At 43.0% G+C, this 19,859-nt stretch overlaps 1 protein-coding gene across 2 annotated transcripts in view; it reads left to right on the top strand.

The window, feature by feature from the left end:
• The window catches only part of LOC126187418 (transcriptional adapter 2B-like), a 111,266-nt gene that overhangs the window by 84,056 nt on the left and 7,351 nt on the right, over positions 1–19,859 (top strand). For both annotated transcript variants that reach the window (XR_007537724.1, XM_049928489.1), the window contains exon 11: positions 3,169–3,231. Coding sequence is in view for 1 of the 2 variants with exons in the window: in XM_049928489.1 (XP_049784446.1) it covers positions 3,169–3,231 (63 nt within the window). In the remaining variant the exon portion in view is untranslated. Of the gene's footprint in view, positions 1–3,168; positions 3,232–19,859 lie in introns of those variants that run through there.

Here is a 19,859-nt window from a genome sequence, read left to right on the forward strand (position 1 = left end):
AACTAATTCAGAAATGTTATTTTATACACACTGTGACTCGAACAGAATGCAAATGTCAGTATGGTGAACAGTTATATGATTTACACTTCCTTACCATGTGTGTGACGGCAGACATCAATGTCCATATAACAGGGTGTATACAACCTGGGACAACCGGGAGATCCAGGAGAAAACCGGGAAAAACGCAGGAATTTTTCATCATTTTAGTTTTCAGTTAAATTTTTGTAATTTTGCTGGTGAAAACTGATACTCTAACAAAGGATATTACTGTATCCCACTACTGCAGCAATAAAAACATGAACGGGAGAAAAAAATGAAAATAAAAGTTAAATTACTAAGGAAATGTGCCACATACAACAACAAAACACAGTGCTTGTACAAGCATCTGTCAGCAGCAAAATGTGTCAGAGGTTTTAGGAAGACTATGGAATGCTTCATGACGACAAATTGCCTCCATGAGCGTGATGTCACAACTGTTTACATTAGATTAGTTTGATCAGTTAGGCGTGGGCTCGTGCGGATGCGCGGTCGAATTGCGTATGAGTAGTACCTTCTCCCACTTCTGGGTACAGAAATTTGCCCATTGGCTGTGTAAGCAGTTGCAGCAATCAGCGAGATGCTACCTGGAGAAATTTTACTAGCTCAAGGTGTCAGATTCACGCATGAGCAGCGGGCCCGGATCTTGGGGGGGGGGGGGGGGGGGGCGTATTCTTAAGGAAAAAACCTCGTTTCACAAAGCACCTAGCATCCAACACACATTGGTCTGTCGATAATTCATATGATTTTAAATGCATCACTGTCGGTTTTTGAACATTTTTGAACACATTCTAAATTGATTTCTGAATGAACCTAAGTTGATTTTTGAATCCGTGCATAGTGTACTTGATGTCTCTGTCAGGGGAATCCTTGTCGCATGTAGAAATAAACTTTGCTGTAGACAAAATAGGATGGGGCTATATGAGCTGAACTGAATAAAGCCGAACGGATGAATGCCAATCGCTGTTTGTCTATGTGGTTGACTGGGTTTGTGAATGATCAGCGTTGTTATAATTACTAGCGAAATCCACAGATTCTGACTACCAGAGTGGAAATAATTGACTAACAGGAATAACAGGTAAGAAAGATCACGTATTATCTTTTGGGTGTATCCAAGAAAATGAAATTTTGACAGAAAATTTTTAGCTAGATTGCTACACTAGTAAGGGCCAGTTTGTACAGTCCCCAGCTAGTAGCCGCTTGTGATCTGTTCTAAGAATAATGTGGAAAATCCGTTGTACGAACACATTATAACGCCTAACCGGAGAATAATTGTGGGAGAACTATACCGGTGATTCTGGCAGGGTTATTGAAGTCAACTTGAAAATAAGTTTTGACAATGGCAGGAATAGTTACAGAATTAGTGATGACAAGATTGTTTGTTAGGACGAGAATGGAGAAGAAACATTGGTTGACTACATCATGTGTCCTATGCTCTGAATATCTGTTGTCATCAGCTGGTGAGATCATGTGACATGAGCTAAAATTGGCTTACAAAAGTGCATTGCAATCTTGATTTCAGTGCTGCGGAAAGTAACATTTGGTGTCCGGTGTAATTTGAATTTATACTTTCGCAATACGAAAATATGTAGTGTACATGTTGCTGCACATCAAAGATCTTTCCAAAACATGTTTTTTTGTCCTGAGTTTCATTTTTTAAAGTGCCGGGAAATTCTATGCTGGCGTATAAAACTATAACCATTCAAAGGATTGATAAGTTTCGCAGTTCCGAGGGAAAGTATAATGTCACTTAGCTCACCCAGGAGAAAGTGTATTTTTAACTGGGATATCTGAGTAAAATCCGAGAATTTTTTTTCCTTGTCTGCGTATACATGCTGATATAAGTACTTTACCTGATTGAACACACCCAGAAAACAGTTGCGATTTGTTGTGTCTTACTTTTTGAGGTTCTGCTGGTAAATCTGCTATCTCTTATGCTGATCAGTAGATCATAGGAGATTTCATAATGTATTTTTTCATTCTTTGTGACTAAGGCCAAACAAAATATCACTAAGTGTTTAAAGTTATTCTTGTTATATGTTTCTTGGGTATATTATATTGATATAGGAGCAATGTGGGAATATACAGGTGTGTAGTACCAAGATTCTTATTCAAGTGTACTGTACATATACTGTCCGTGGCTGAGAAGAATACACACTGGAGGAATGCGGCTATGAGTCAAGAGTGCATCATGACATGCTCTAGACTGGATAGTATGATCTGTTCTAAAAACATTTACAATGAATGCAATTATATCAGCACTATAAATGTGACTAACTTGAAGAGGTTTCTGTGATGCATACACAAAAAAGCATGTCACCTTTTCAGTTCCTGTGTACATGGTGTCAGTAGTTGCCTTATCAATAATTTATTAATACTCGTGTTGTATATGCAATAACTTAAATATGTTTCTTTGGATACACATTTCAGTTTATTCAGTTAAAACATTGTTAATGCCAAGGTTTTCTCGTCCATTTTCTTGCTTGTAATGTGGATGTGATGTCTGCATACACTTTTCACTAGAAATTTCCTCTTTCTCGCTAGTGCTGTACATAAAAAATAAAGGAAACTGGGAGAACATACATGGCTAACAGTGAAAGACAATGAGGCTAAAGATGGCAGGGAAAGGAGCAAGGGGAAACACTTCCTGCCTTACTCCTTGCAGGTCTTCTTCTCAGCTGCCTACAGTACTTTATTTGTGAGTTTGCATGACTAGCCGAAGATCAAATGTCAGCATCTGTCTTCAGCCCTTGTTTGATCTATTCCATGTGTTTGGATACTGTGTTGATGGGAGCTTTAAGACTTAAACTTGATTATCTGTAAATGTACAATGTGAGCAAAAGCCTCAAGGTCTAAATATTGGTATTCTTTCAGTTTTGGTATAGTTGTTCCCTCTTCCATTACCATAAATCACACACTTCTATTCCTTTAGTCTTGTAAGTGAAACCCAATATAAATTAAAGATTTCTGTGTTTTATTGTGCCTTAAGTGCTTTGTATTTTAATTGTTGGCAGAAATCAGCTGCAAGACTTGCAGTTACATATTAACATTAAAACTATTTTACTTATTGTCTGATTAGTCACTTTGTTTGATTCTATTAAAAATAAGAGTTGTGTTTTTTATATGTTTTAGCTGTGTACATCATTGAATATGAAGCCTTCCCAATACCTTACGTGGAAGACACTACTACTTCGTGTAAGTTTCTTTTTTGTTATAAAAATTCCTAATATGGTATATGCATGTATGTGCATGTGTTTCTGCCTGTGTGCTTAAGGTAGAATTCAGTAATTACAAACTACAGTCAGTATTGTACTTAACTTATTCCTCCTGAACTGTAAAACTGCACAGGTATTTCATTTGTCTAGAAATTGTATTTCAGGTGTAGGTTTTCGAGTGAGCACATAAGTGCTTTTCAACTTTCATGCTGAAACAGTTAAAAAGTACTTTTGCCCCCAAACATAGCCACTTTTGTAAGTCATGTTCTAAACTTAACTGGGATTGCTGTGCTTCCAAAACTAGCATCTAGAAGAAGAGCAATGTGTAAGACATATGTAACTGGAACAAACTTTAAATCAAATATTAGCTTCCCCTGAGGGTCCCGGGGTTAGAACAGACCTGAGGTATTCCTGCCTGTCGTAAGAGGCGACTAAAAGGAGGCTCACACACTTCAGCCTTTATGTGATGGTCCCCTGTCAGGTTTGACCTCCATCTTTCTAAATTTTCCCGAAGAGCGAGCCGATTGGGGAAGGGTGCCTTACATGGTGCATTGTGTCAATCGTGCACTGAGATCTTTAGCCCACTTTCTCATTGTCACATTGCAGTCCCGCTCATTCTCCATCTCTTGGGCGAGGATGCCTTCCTGGGTGCATTTTCCACCATGCACTATGCAGTGTTGGCTTTCTGCGCCGACAATGACCATGGACTTCTTAGCACCACATATCCAGCATGGTAGCTAGTCCATTGTGGTGGGGCCACCATGTACCCTGTCGGTTGTAGCCCCCTGACAACACAGGGATCGCTGTGCTGATGCCTGCACTGTTAACTCCCCATGTATACCATGGAGTAGACGCCCATCTCCCTGGGGCGTCGGGACTCCCGGTAATGGCCATCCTGCCAGGTGGCCCTTGCTGAGGCTGGGTGGTGCCTGTGGGGTAGGGCCCCTGGTCGGAGTGGGTGGCATCAGGGCAGATGACATGCCGTGAAGCGTAGTACGTCATCTCTTGCTGGTGGTCTGCCGCCAGCAGTCTCTAAGCAGGCAAAGTCTAACTTCAATGCTAAGAAATATGACCCCAAATCATTCCCCTCACTGGCCACACCATGGGAGGACCACCGGGCTGTGGATGGCAGTGAAGCTTACTTGTCCCGGTACCTCATATGTACAAGAATTGATGGAATCTTTCATGTCCATGAAGCCTCAGTTTTTTGTGGAGCATTTGGAGGACAAGTTTGGGGAGGTGGAGGGCTTGTCCAAAATGCGCTCTGGGTCGGTCTTGATAAAAACGGCATCCTCTGCCCAGTCACAGGCATTACTTGCTTGTGACAAGTAGGGGGCTGTTTCTGTTACCATTGCGCCTCATAAGAGCTTAAATACGGTCCAGAGTATTATTTTCCACAGGGACCTTCTTTTGCAGTCTGACGATAAGCTGCACGCCAGTTTAGAGCAGCGAAGTGTTCATTTCGTCCGGTGAGTCCTTCAGGGTCCGAGGGATAATCAGGTTGCCACCGGTGCCTTCATCTTGGCCTTCATGGGCGACACATTGCCCGAGAAGGTCGAAGTGATTGTCAAGCCATATATCCCCCCCCCATGTGGTGCTTTAAGTGCTGGAAGTTCAGCCATATGTCTTCCTGCTGTACTTCTAGCATCACATATTGAGATTGTGGATGTCCATCACATCCCAGTACTCCATGTTCCCTGCCTCCCATCTGTGTCAACTGTGGAGAGCATCATTCACCTTATTTGCCATACTGCAGCATTTGACAGAAAGAGAGGAAAATCATTGAATATAAGACCCTGGACTAACTGACCTACACTGAGGCTACGAGGAAATTTGAGCACCTACATCCTGTGGCTATGACGTCCTCTTATGCCGCTGCTATGAGAACAATTGTCGCCCCATCAATTCCTTGCATTTCTGTTGCCTCTCAGAACCAGCGATCTATACCTGCCCTCTTGATGGTGGGGGGCACTTCCCTCCCTGTTGCTCCCGCACCACCTACATCTGGAGCAATACCCCCCCCCCCCCCTCAACCATCAGGGATATCAGTCCCCACTTCTGAGCCAGAGAAGTGTAAGTCTTCTTCTGCTTCTCTTGCTAGGAAGGGGTCCCTTGGGTCACTCCATTCCCAGGTTTCTGCTTGTGGGAAAGGTGACACGCACCAGTGACTGAGGGAGCCCAAAAGAAGCTGGTCATAGAGCTTCACGCTCATACTGAATCAGTGAAGTCCTCCCAGCCAGGGCAACCCAAGGAACAGTGAGAGAAATCCAAAAAGAAGTTCTCCAAGACCAAGGGAATTGCAGTGCCACCCACACCACCGCTACCTACAAGCTCTGCGACTGCGGATGTGGTGGATATTCTGGTGTCCACTGAGGACCTAGATCTCGCCGGACCCTCAGACACAATGGATATAGACTGCTCAGGAAAAAAGTCAGTGGCAGTAGGTGACCCTGAGATGTAAACTACCTTATTGAATGTTCCATGCCTTCCCCAGTCACAATGATGTCATCCTCCAGTGGAACTGTGACAGTTTTTTCCAAAGCCTGGCTGAGCTATGGCAACCATTAAGCCTTACACCTGCTTTCTGCATTGTCCTCCAGGAAACCTGGTTCGCTGCAATGCAGACCCCTGCCTTCCGCGGCTACAAGGGATACTACAGGAACCGTAGCGACTATAATTGAGTGTCAGGTGGAGCTTGCGCTTATGTCCTAAGCTCAGTCTATAGTGAAACTGTGCCCCTTCAAACTCCTCTTGACGCTGTGACTGCCAGAATAAGGACGACACAGGAAATAACTGTCTGCAATGTATATCTTCCTCCAGATGGTGCAGTGTCCCTGAATGTATTAACTGTACTAATTGATCAACTCTCTAAACCTTTCCTACTGTTGGGAGATTTTAATGACCATAACCTCTAGTGGGGTGGTACCGTGCTTACGGAGAGATGTTGAAACTTTACTGTCTCAGTTTGACCTCTGAGTCTTAAACACTGAGGCCCCCACACATTTCAGTGTGGCTCATGATAGTTACTCGGCCATTGATTTATCAATTTTCAGCCCAGGACTTCTCCCATCTGTCCACTGGAGAGCACATGATAACCTGAGTGGTTGTGACCACTTCTCCATCTTCCTGTCACTGCCCCAGCATCAAGCCCACGGACACCTGCCCAGATGGGCTTTAAACAAGGCGGACTGGGAAACTTTCACCTCTGTGCTGTCACTGCTGAATCTCCCCCACACAGTAACAGCGATGTGATGGTTGAGGAGGTGACTACAACAATAGTTTCTGTGGCAGAAAACACGATCCCTCGCTCTTTAGGCTGCCCCTGGCGAAAGGCAGTTCCTCAGTGGTCGTTGAAAGTCAGTGAAGCAATTAAGGAGCGACGGCGAGCTCTCCAGTGGCATAAGCGGCACCCTTCCCTTGAGCACCTCATAGCCTTTAAATGTTTCCGTGCCCATGTTCACCAACTTATCAAACAACGGAAGCAGGAGTGTTGGGAGATATGTTTGACCATTGGGTGCCATACGTCACCTTCCCAAGTCTGGGCAAAGATCAAATGTGTTTTCGGGTACCAGACACCCGGTGTTAACATAAATGGCGTGTTATCTACTGATGTAAATGCAATTGCTGAGCACTTTGCTCGAGCCTCTACATTGGAGAATTACCCCCCAGCCTTTTGCACTTTCAGACGGCGGCTGGAAGGGAAAGTCCTCTCATACACTACATGCCACAGTGAATCCTATAATGCCCCATTTACAGAATGGGAGCTCCTCAGTGCCCTTGCACTTTGCCCTGACACAGCTCCTGTGCCAGATCGGATCCGCAGTCACATGATTAAACATCTCTCAACTGACTACAAGTGACATCTCCTCATCATCTTCAACCGGATCTGGTGCGATGGCGTCTTTCCATCACAGCGGCGGGAGAGCACCATCATTCCCGGTGCTTAAACCCGGTAAAAACCCGCTTGATGTGGATAGCTATCAGCCCGTCAACCTCACCAACATTCTGCTGGAATGTATGGTGTTTTGGCGGTTGGGTTGGGTCGGGTCCTAGAGTCACGTGGCCTACTGGCTCCATGTCAGGGCGGCTTGCGCCAGGGTAGCACTACCACTGATAATCTTGTGTCCCTCGAGTCTGCCATCCGAACAGCCTTTTCCAGACACCGAAACCTGGTTGCCGTCTATTTTGATTTATGTAAAGCGTATGGCACCACCTGGCGACATCATGTGCTTACCACATTATACGAGTTGGGTCTCAGAGGCTCGCTCCCGGTTTTTATCCAAAATTTCCGGTCGCCTCGTATTTTCCGTGTCCAAGTTGGTGCCTCTCATAGTTCCCCCATATCCAGGAGAATGGGGTCCTGCCGCAGGGCTCTGTGTTGAGTGAAAATCTTATTTTTAGTGGCCATTAATGGTCTAGCAGCATTGGTCTCACCTTCTCTGTATGCAGATGACTTCTGCATTTCATACTGCTCCACCAGTACTGGTGTTGCTGAGCAGCGCCTGCAGGGAGCCATCCACAAGGCACAGTCGTGGGCTCTAGCCTACGGTTTCCAGTTTTTGGCCACAAAGTTGTGTGTTATGCACTTCTGTCGGCGTCGTAATGTTCATCCAGAACCAGAACTTTACCTTAATAATGATCCACTCACTGTAGTGGAGACATATCAATGACATTGCACATGTTCGTAGTTCTCCTGCGCATCGGAATCACTGTCTACTTTTCCCACCCACGGCGGTTCATCTCCTGCATCAGCGGCACACGTCAAGGCTTCCAATTGCAGTTCTTGTCTGATGCCTTCTTTCTGAACTAGAGTTCTTGTCTTTACCACCTGTACTTGAGGTCCATTCATGTACGTTTCCATGGTGTATGCCTAGGCCACGGCTTTGCCTGGGCCTTTCACATGGCCCTAAGGACTCAGTTAACCCCAAGGATCTCCACTGCCATTTCCCCTCGATTCTTGACATGTACCAAGGCCACGAAGTGTTTACATCGACGGCTCGATGGCTGATGCTCACATCATTCATTGCCTGATGGCTGCAGTGTTTCCACTGCCTAGCTGGTGGCTATATCTCATGCTCTTGAACACGTCCATTCATGCCCTGAGGAGTCGTTTCTTCTGTGTACTGACTCCTTGAGCAGTCTACAAGCTATCAACCTCGTCATCCCTCGGTAGTAACCATCCAGGAGTCCATCTATGCTGAGAAGTGGTCCAGTCATTCAGTGGTGTTTGTCTGGACCGCAGGTCAAGTCTGAATCCCAGGCAACAAACTTGCCGACAGGTTGGCCAAACAGGCTGCGCGGAAACTGCTTATAGATATCGGCTTCTCTGCAACTGACCTGCGTTCAGTACTATGCCGCAAGGTTTTGTGGCTTTGGGAGACGAAATGGCATAACCTCAGCATGCACAACAAATTGCGTGCCATTAAGGAGACTATGAATGTTTGGCAGTCCTCCATGTGGGCTCTCGAAGGGACTCTGTGGTTCTCTGCCGGCTCCGCATTGGCCACACTTGGGCGACACACGGCTGCCCCCCTGCACCGTGATGACCCATGTCAGTGTCGGTGCAGCGCCCGGCTGACAGTAGCCCATATCTTGCTGAGCTGTCCTTCTTTGGCTGCCTTGCGATGGAATCTTCAGTTACTGGACTCGTTGCCCTTAATTTTAGCTGATAATGCCTCATCGGCTAATTTAGTTTTACGTTTTATACATGACAGTAGGTTTTATCATTCTATGTAAGTTTTAGTGCATGTCTGTTGCCCCTTTGTGTTCTCCACTCTAATGCTTTTAGGGTGGATGTTTTAATGTATCACAGAGTGGCTGGCTTTTCCTTTTTATTCCCGTGGCCAGCCAGCTCTCTTGGTTACCTTTGTGCCTTTGGTGACCATTGTACCTGTAGCAGGATTGTCATCATTAATTTTTTTTTGGTGACATTCTAAAAATGATTAGGTTTGTCTGTAACCAGATTAAACATATTGCTGTGACATGTAGGTTGTCAGACTAGTTGTTAGAGGCAGTTAACTGAAACTGTGCTTAGCATTTCATTACAGTATTCTTGGCCTTTAATACTTTTGATGGAAGCATAATTTTTCCAATCAATATTGGACAAATTAAAGTAATAATCCCTACTGTTACCATACGTTTCCACACATTAGATTATCTTTGAGTGAAACTTTAAGAGTCCTGTGTGCATCTGATGGCTTATAGAAACATTAGATTATTATTGAAAGTCAACTGACCCATATTACCCTTGTCATATGAGGTCACAGTTGGCTATATTTTGGAAATCACTGGACTTAATGTTTCTGCTAATCACTATAAACACTCCATTGAGTGGGAGATGATTTTCCCAATATAAGTACCACGTGCTGAAAATTTCTGTAATCTATACTTTGATCTTCAACCATTTCTTGGTTCCTAATATCTGGGAGGGAATGCTGTCTTGAAGGTATATGATGTTTTGTAGTTTACTGCTTACACTCTGGCAATTCAAAACTAGCATTTCACTATCCATATGTTCTACATGATTTGTTTCACTAATTGTGTTGTCCAGTGGAGATGTCTGAGTAGGCACGTGGTAGTTTCACCTAACCAAAACAAAAAAGTGTGCCACACATGCTGTGCAACTTAAGACATTGATGGCACATTTGATTTGCTCTCCTCCTGTGACACTATTTCTCTTGGAAGGTTCATCACACACCTCAAATTCAAGCTGTCTACAACTGGCAGCCTCTTCTTCCCCCACCCTGCGTGTGGCTCAGAACTCTTACGTGCGTGCTTGGTGAGCATGGGACCCCAAGCTATTGTAGTACTTTTTCCTTGCCTGTGTTGTAGTTTTACCTTCTGACTGTATGTTTTCTCTGAATTATTGTGTTAAGAAGATTTTCTTGTGGCAACCTATTTGTAATAAAGTTCCTGAATGTACTGCCCTCCAGGAACGTTCTCGCACCCAAATTATTCTTGGGACTAAGAACTGGCTGAAACCCGAAGTGGAAAGCTCTTGAGACATTTAGCGAGTCATGGAACGTGTATCGGAAAGACAGATTAGAGGCCACAGGATGCGGAGTGTTCATTGCAGTTGACAGAAATTTCTCTCTATTGAGGTCAAAGTTGAGTGTGACAGTGAAGTGATCTGGTTGTGTGTAACAGGCGCAGGTCAAACCGAGTAAATTGTTGGATGTTTTTACCAACCACTCAATTCTGTCAAATACCCAGATCATGCAATGCTAGTTCGAGCCAACTTTAACCTACTGAGTATAGATGAGACATCTACAGGTCCGTTGCAGGGAGACGCACACAGACAGTCATGCAAAATACTTTTGAACACACCTTCTAAAAACTATCGTAAGCAACTAACTTGACAGTCCACGCGCAATGGAAATGTCTTGGACCTTGTAATAACAAATAGGCCCTACCTTATTGACAATGTCACTATAGAAATGGGGATTAGCAATCATGATGTCATTGTAGCAACTATGTTTACAAAAGTTAATAAATCAGTCAAGAAGACTAGGAGAGTGTTTCTGTTGGATAGGGCTTATTACCCATCTCTCTTAGACAGATCCAGTAAAGTTGATGTAGAGGAATTATGTGCAGAGTTTAATCAGATTGTAAATTGTGGTCTGGAAAGTTATGTGCCTAATAAGTGGATAAAGGATGGAAAGGATCCATCATGGTTTACTTATGACATTCAGAGGATGCTGAGGAGGCAGAGGCTGTTGCATTCTTGGTTCAAATGATGTCAAGTGAAGGTTGGTAGAGATTTTTCTAAGCTGGTCTAAGGCTTCCAGTCAGTCCCTTGTTGACTAGTCTGGTGTGGCAGTTGAATATACCAAAACAAAAGCCAATGTTATAAATTTCACAGTCAAGAAATCATTCACACAGGAGAATCATACAAATATACTATAATTTGACCATCATATAGACACCCATATGAATGACACAGTAATAAGCATCCCTGGTGTAGAGAAACAACTGAAAGATTTGAAAGCAAATCACGAGGTCCGGTTGGAATCCCAGTTTGATTTTACAAAGAGTACTATACGGCATTGGTCCCTCACCAAGATTGCATTTATCATGAATATCTCGCCCAGCAGAAAGTCCCAAGCAACTGGAAAATAAGCACAGTTGACTCCAGTGTATAAGAAGGGTAAAAGAACCGACCCGCAAACTTACATACCAATATCCCTAAGTTTGGTTTGCTGCAGAATCTGTGAACGCATTCTCAGTTTGACTATAGTAAACTTTCTTGTGACTGAAATTATTATGTCCATAAATCAGCATGATTTTAGAAAGTATCGCTCACGCGAAACTCATCTTAACATCTTCTCACATGATATACTGCAAACTGCAGATGAAAGGCAACAGACAGATTCCATATTTCTAGATTTCTGAAAAGCGTTTGACACGGTGCCCCATTGGAGTCTGTTAATGAAGGTATGAGCATATAGAATAAGTTCACCGATATGTGAGCATCTTAAATAATATAACCCAGTATTTTGTCCTTGACAACAAGTGTTCCTCAGAGACAGTGCCCTAGGGATGTGTGATAGGACCACTGTTGTTCTCTGTATACATAAATAATTTGATGGACAAGGTGGGCAGTAATCTGTGGTTGTTTGCTGATGATGCTGTGGTGTATGGTAAGGTGTCAAATTCAAGTGACTGTAGGAAAATACAAGATGACTTAGACAAAATTTCTAGTTGTGATGAATGGCAGCTAGCCCCAAATGTGGAAAAATGTAAGTTAATGTGAATGAGGAGGAAGATCAAACCCATAATGTTCGGATACAGTATTCCTAGTGTCCTGTTTGACACAGACAAGTCATTTAAATATCTGGGTGTCACATTGCGAAGCAATATGAGATGGAACGAGCATGTGAGAACTGTGTCAGGCAGGGCAGATGGCCAACTTCGGTTTACTGTGGGAATATCAGGAAGTAGTGGTTCAGCTGTAATGTGACTGCATGTAGGAGACTGGTGCGACCTATTCTTGATTGCTGCTAGAATGTTTGGGATCCATACCAAGTCGGATTGAAGGAAGACATTGAAGCAATTCAGAGGCAGTCTGCTAGATTTGTGACCGGTAGGTTCAAGCAATACAGGGTTGAGAAAATTTAGAGAACTGGCATTTGATGAAGCTGTGAAAAGATTCTGCTTCTGGCAACGTTACATTGCACATAATAAACATGAACATAAGGTACGAGAAATTAGGGCTCATATGGAGGCATACAGTCATTTATCCCTCGCTCTGTTTGTGAATGGAACAGGAAAGGAAATAGCTAGTAGTGGTACAGGGTACCCTCCGTCACGCACCGTATGGTGGCTTGCAGAATATCTATGTAGATGTGGATGTTCTAGGGTGCAGATCATATGTAATGGTATCGACTAATACATAAATAAAAGATTGCAATCATGATTTAGTCCAATTCTCAAACTTTCACTCATGCCGCAGTTGTGATTCAGTCCAATTCTCAAAAGTCCGCTCGTCCTGCAATCTAGTGACGCCTGTTGGTACTACTTGCACGGTGGGTCTAAACAGTATATTTTATTTTCATAATGTTTCCAGTCAGTTTAATATGATTTATTTTGTTTGTAGACATGTCAGGAGTCAAAGCAGGAATAGCACAATGGGGTGTAGGGCTTTACATCAGGAAAGAAATGGAACCCAGCGTAGTTGCAATAAGGTATGTAAACGAATGACTGATGTGGATAGATGTGACAGTGTCTAGCAAGAAAATTAGGATTGTGTCAGTATATTCGCATTGTGAAGGGACAGATCGAGATAAGATGGATAGTTTTTATGAGGCACTCAGTGATGTAGTTGTTAGAGTAAAGGGTAAAGGACAAGGACAGTGTTCTGCTCATGGGTGATTTTAACGCCAGGATTGGAAATCGAACAGAAGGGTATGAAAAGGTTATAGGTAAATTTGGAGAGGATATGGAGGCCAACAGGAACGGGAAACAACTCTTGGATTTCTGTGCCAGTATGGGCTTAGTAATCACAAACTCCTTTTTTAAACATAAGAACATTCACCGATATACTTGGGAAGGCAGGGGAACCAGATCTGTCATTGACTATATAATAACAGATCAGGAATTCAGGAAGGCTGTGAGGGACACACGTGTATTCAGGGGATTCTTTGATGACACTGATCATTATTTAATCTGCAGTGAAATTGGGATTGTGAGGCCGAAAGTGCAGGAGGTCAGGTCCATATGTAGGAGGATAAGAGTGGAGAAACTTCAGGATAAGGAAATCAGGCACAAGTACATAATAGCGATCTCAGAAAGGTACCAGTTAGTTGAATGTAGTCAATTACAGTCATTGGAAAAGGAATGGACAGGGTACAGGGACACAGTACTAGAAGTGGCTAAAGAGTGTCTTGGAACAGTAGTGTGTAAAAGTAGGATGAAGCAAACAGCTTGGTGGAATGACACAGTCAAGGCAGCCTGTAAAAGGAAAAAGAAGGCGTATCAAAAATGGCTACATACTAGAACTCAGGTAGACAGAGAAAGTTATGTTGAAGAAAGAAACAAAGCCAAACAGATAATTGCAGCATCCAAGAAGAAATCTTGGGAAGACTTTGGAAACAGGTTGGAGACTATGGGACAAGCTGCTGGAAAACCATTCTGGAGTGTAATTAGCGGTCTTCGAAAGGGAGGTAAGAAGGAAATGACAAGTATTTTGGACAGGTCAGGAAAACTGCTGGTGAATCCTGTGGATGCCTTAGGCAGATGGAGGGAATATTTTGAAGAGTTGCTCAATGTAGGTGAAAATACGATCAGTAATGTTTCAGATTTAGAGGTAGAATGGGATAGGAATGATGATGGAAATAGGATCACATTTGAGGAAGTGGAGAAAATGGTCAATAGATTGCAGTGCAATAAAGCAGCTGGGGTGGATGAAATTAAGTCGGAACTCATCAAATACAGTGGAATGTCAGGTATTAAATGGCTACACAGGATAATTGAAATGGCCTGGGAGTAGGGACAGGTTCCATCAGACTGGACAAAAGCAGTAGTCACACCAATCTTTAAACGTGGAAACAGAAAAGATTGTAACAACTACACAGGTATCTCTTTAATTAGTGTTGTGGGTAAAATCTTCTCAGGTATTGTTGAAAGTGCGAGTATTAGTTGAGGACCAATTGGATGAAAATCAGTGTGGGTTTAGGCCTCGTAGAGGTTGTCAGCACCAGATCTTTAGCTTACGGCAAATAATGGAGAAGTGTTATGAGTGGAACAGGGAATTGTATCTATGCTTTATAGATTTAGAAAAGGCATATGACCGGGTTCCTAGGAGGAAGTTATTGTCTGTTCTATGAGATTATGGAATAGGAGGCAAACTTTTACAAGCAATTAAAGGTCTTTACATGGATCGTCAGGCAGCAGTTAGAGTTGACGGTAAATTGAGTTCATGGTTCAGAGTAGTTTCAGGGGTAAGACAAGGCTGCAACCTGTCTCCAGTTGTTCATATTATTTATGGATCATATGTTGAAAACAGTAGACGGGCTTGTTGAGATTAAGATATGTGAACACACAATAAGCAGTCTTGCATATGCGGATGACTTAGTTGTGATGGCAGATTCGATCGAAAGTTTGCAAAGTAAAATTTCAGAGCTAGATCAGAAATGTAAGGACTATGGTATGAAGATTAGCATCTCCAAAACGAAAGTAATGTCAGTGGGAAAGAAATATAAACGAATTGAGTGCCAAATAGGAGGAACAAAGTTAGAACAGGTGGACGGTTTCTAGTACTTAAGATGCATATTCTCACAGGATGGCAACATAGTGAAAGAACTGGAAGCGAGGTGTAGCAAAGCTAATGCAGTGAGTGCTCAGCTACGACCTACTCTCTTCTGCAAGAAGGAAGTCAGTACCAAGACTAAGTTATCTGTGCACCGTTCAATCTTTCGACCAACTTTGTTGTATGGGAGCGAAAGTTGGGTGGATTCAGGTTACCTTATCAACAAGGTTGAGGTTACGGATATGAAAGTAGCTAGGATGATTGCAGGTACTAGTAGATAGGAACAATGGCAGGAGGGTGTTCACAATGAGGAAATCAAAGAAAAACTGGGAATGAACTATAGATGTAGCAGTTACGGCGAACGGGCTTAGATGGTGGGGTCATGTTACACGCATGGGAGAAGCAAGGTTACCCAAGAGACTCATGGGTTCAGCAGTTGAGGGTAGGAGGAGTCGGGGCAGACCAAGGAGAAGGTACCTGGATTCGGTTAAGAATGATTTTGAAGTAATAGGTTTAACATCAGAAGAGGCACCAATGTTAGCACTGAATAGGGGATCATGGAGGAATTTTATAAGGGGGCTATGCTCCAGACTGAACGCTGAAAGGCATAATCAGTCTTAAATGATGATGATGATGATGGTAGTCATTTAATTCTGAATTAATTTTCCTTCTTGCTGCATCTGAATGTCACCATCTTGTTCTTAAGTTGATAGAAAGGTTGTAACATTTTTACTCGGTATTCTAATACGTGAACAGCGACTGAACTTCTCATTTGCAATTCACTTGGTATATCATTACAGTCTCTAATAGCCAATAAAGTATTGACTTGCATTCAGAATCAAGTAATGTTTTTTGAAGGATAACAATTTTGCCTCTCAATATTAGCATTAATAAAAAGCACCATAAATATCTGTATACAGTAGCCATACATGTATGAGAACTTTTATTGAAAATGTGTTTAGATACAACAAGAGTCTATAAGATGATATAATCTAATGCCTCGTCCTCTAGTATTTTACAAAATTGTCAAATTTTAAGCAGAGCAATAGATTGTAGACTGTAGTGGTGGCTGGTTCACAATTTCTCATGTATCCCTTGCATTGGTGCCATGTGAGTCAGATGTCACACGATTGTTTCAGGAAGGGTGATACTGTATTGAATGCTTCATTGTATCGAGAAATCTCAAGCATATTTGAGCATGAGAATTTTTTGCTTCATCTACCCTTCCAAATTCATATAAATAAATCTGTGTATGACATCAATAGCCAAAGTTTTATCTGTAAATGTAAAAATGTTGATCTCAGCAGCAATCATTTAATGCACAAATATGAAACGAACCTATATTCTTTGACTAATGCTTTTGGGAAAGAAACCTCATCTTATAATCGAGCACATACGCTATCCCACTGGTTATCTAGGTTGGAGATGCTACATAATTCAACTCCCCAAGAGTCCAAGAGAATGGCTTCTCGCAGAGTTCAGTGCTGATGTTAGGCTTTTCCTCACCACCACCAATGGGCAAATGACTTCATTGGATCACTGGTCACTCCCATGCCGTATGTCGATGACTTTTGCTTTTGGTATAGCTCCCAGTCTGTAGTCTTGATTGAGTGCCAGGTCCAAGATGCCATTCAAAGGGCGTCCATTTAAACCCCTTCTCACGGCTTCCAGATCACTCTTGCAAAAACTCGAATAACTCATTTCTGTTGTCATACCATAGCCTGTCCTGACCCGGAACTCTACTGGGATACCCAGCACACACCGAGCGAGGTGGCGCAGTGGTTAGCACACAGGACTTGCATTCGGGAGGACGACGGTTCAATCCCGTCTCCAGCCATCCTGATTTAAGTTTTCCGTGATTTCCCTAAATTGCTTCAGGCAAATGCCGAGATGGTTCCTTTGAAAGGGCACGGCCGATTTCCTTCCCAATCCTTCCCTAACCTGAGCTTGCGCTCCGTCTCTAATGACCTCGTTGTCGATGGGACGTTAAACACTAACAACCACCACCACCACCACCACCATACCCAGCACATGGATACTGTCACACAGTCCCAGCTTCTGGTATTCCTCTTTGATAAAAAGTTGATATGATGCCTCATATTCATTAACAAAAGACAACTGCAGGCGAAAGCTTAATGCTCTCTGTTTCCTTGCCCAACTCTCATCCATATTTACTGGTGCCTGGTCACGTCTTAGTTGGATTACAGTTGCAAGGTTTATATCTCTGGGGCACTTTCAGCTTTGAAGTCGTTGGACGCAGTTCACCACTGTGCTGTAAGAGTGGCCACTTTGCCTAACCTCCTCCTTAGAATGTCCCCTCCCCCCACCCTCCCTTTCTGCTCTGTACACAGACCACAAATTAGGGCAATCTATTTCAAGATCCTAATGTGTGTGGTCCCCATGATCTTTCAGTGACTGTTCCTCACAGTTCTTCAGGAGTGTCAGGGTGGTATATTCATTTACTCAAGCCTTTGAAATCATGGATAGAATGGGATAAGTTTTTACATCTTCCACCAGTCAGAAATAACATTTGTTGCTGGGAACATGTAGGTGGTTTTACAGTGGAGCTGAAGGCCATTAACAGAGTCCACCATTTACTAAACAGATTTCCTTTGACCATATTTTAATTAGTAGTGACTTGATGAGGTGTCACCAGCCTATTGTTTGATGTTATCTTGTCACTCTGTGATATCTGCTATTCGTGAGCTTTCCTCTGACCTTAGTCACATTGCCTGCTCAGTCGTCTTTCTCTGAGCCCCAAGTTATGTGGCTATCTCAGGGAAGGAAGTCCTGACGGTATGGCTGTAGAACTGATTACTTCCCTGATTGTTTGCGACCTTTGGGTCGCTTTGACGATCCCAAGTGCAGATATTTGCATGCAAATAAAGATGGAAAAACATCTGGTTTCCGCATGTAATGAACTCCCCACTGTCAAGGATACTAATGCTGCAAGGCATTCCTCCTTCCATTCCTTCCAGATGGAATACACTATCCTATGTTGCCCATGCATACCATATTAACCCATATTTTTATTTTATGTAACTATCCACTGCCACATTGTAGTTGTGGGACCTTACAGACTAGCTCACATCCTGGTGGAATTTTGCCTTTTTGTGGCTCTCCATGCTAAGCATGGTCTTCTGTATTCTTTGTCTCTAATATTAGTGGATGACCCATGGTGTTTTTCTGTGAATTCTTCTCTCATATGTAACATTTTAAATAACTTTCGAGTTGGGGTGGATGGGTTAGAGATGTCTCCCACTGCATGCTAAGTCCTACCTCTTTTGCCAGCTGTTTTGGTCATCCCTCTTCTACTGTGTTTTAACTGCTTGTAGGTGCAGTTAGCCTCTTACTCTGTCTCATTCTATTTTCCATTTTAGTTACAGCACTCTGATGAATACTGGCACTATTTTCCTTTCTAATGCTTTGACTATAACAGATTGTGGTTGGGACGGTTCCTTTCTCACACGAGGACACTCGACTGGTCCCACCCACCTGCTGACCTGTTATTTCCCATACTGTGTTTAATTATTGTCAGTTCAACTGGTTTCCATTACATTTTTAGCCTTCTCAATTTTACTGTTATGGATCTCCCAGCTAGAAGGATTCTTTACTCTGTAACTGCCTACACCCTTAATCATGTTGGTGGGAGGTTGGATGCTGGCAGGGTTTCTCTAACCACATATGAGCTTCAAGAGACCCCTCATCTGCTCTGACCTACATACCAACCTGACCCATATACCTTTACTTGTCCTTAAATTGTTTCTCAGCTCTTGCATCAATATTGTTTCAGTGCCTCGATTCAGGCATAAAATATGATCAGACTTCTGGCAGACGTTACTAACGGCAGATGAATTACCTCTTGATCGAGGAACTGATGATCTTGCTGTTTAGTTCCATAACAACCATCACCAGCCAACCAACACACCGACCTACCTTCTTTTCTCCTCCTGGCTGCTTGGATTCAACATAGGGGAGACTGGTACTTGAGCATGAGTGGTAACACCCAGTGGCTCTGACTCACCAGCAGAAGGCAATGCCTCTACTCTAACCTATTCATGACTAATGTGGAGTTAACCTACTGGCCATTTAGTTTTCCTACAGATCATCAGACCAGGGCGTGACACAACAATGCTCAGGTGATCACTTAGTACTAGATTAGGGTTCTCTGCAAGCCACATCGGTGGCTCTGGCAGGTCGATAGACACACAAACATACACACAAAATTCAAGCTTTCACAACAAATGGTTGCTTCGTCAGGAAAGAGGGAAGGACAGGGAAAGACGAAAGGATGTGGGTTTTAAGGGAGAGGGTAAGGAGTCATTTCAATCCCGGGAGCGGAAAGACTTACCTTAGGGGGAAAAAAGGATCCTCCTACAAGTCACATCTGTGTATAGCCATTGTTGTGCTTTCGTTTGCCTCCAAACCATCTCAAAGAGGCCCTTGTTACTGTTTGCCCCTAAGGTAAGTCTTTCCGCTCCCGGGATTGGAATGACTCCTTACCCTCTCCCTTAAAACCCACATCCTTTCGTCTTTCCCTCTCCTTCCCTCTTTCCTGATGAAGCAACCGTTTGTTGCGAAAGCTTGAATTTTGTGTGTATGTTTGTGTTTGTTTGTGTGTCTATCGACCTGCCAGCGCTTTTGTTTGGTAAGCCTCATCATCTTTCTTTTTAGATATATTTTTCCCACGTGGAATGTTTCCCTCTATTATATATAAGGAAACATTCCACGTAGGAAAAATATACCTAAAAACAAAGATGATGTGACTTACCAAATGAAGGTGCTGGCAGGTCGACAGACACACAAACGAACACAAACATACACACAAAATTCAAGCTTTCGCAACAAACTGTTGCCTCATC

Source organism: Schistocerca cancellata, chromosome 5 (genome assembly GCF_023864275.1).
Source record: "Schistocerca cancellata isolate TAMUIC-IGC-003103 chromosome 5, iqSchCanc2.1, whole genome shotgun sequence".
NCBI classification, from domain to species: Eukaryota; Metazoa; Arthropoda; class Insecta; order Orthoptera; family Acrididae; genus Schistocerca; species Schistocerca cancellata.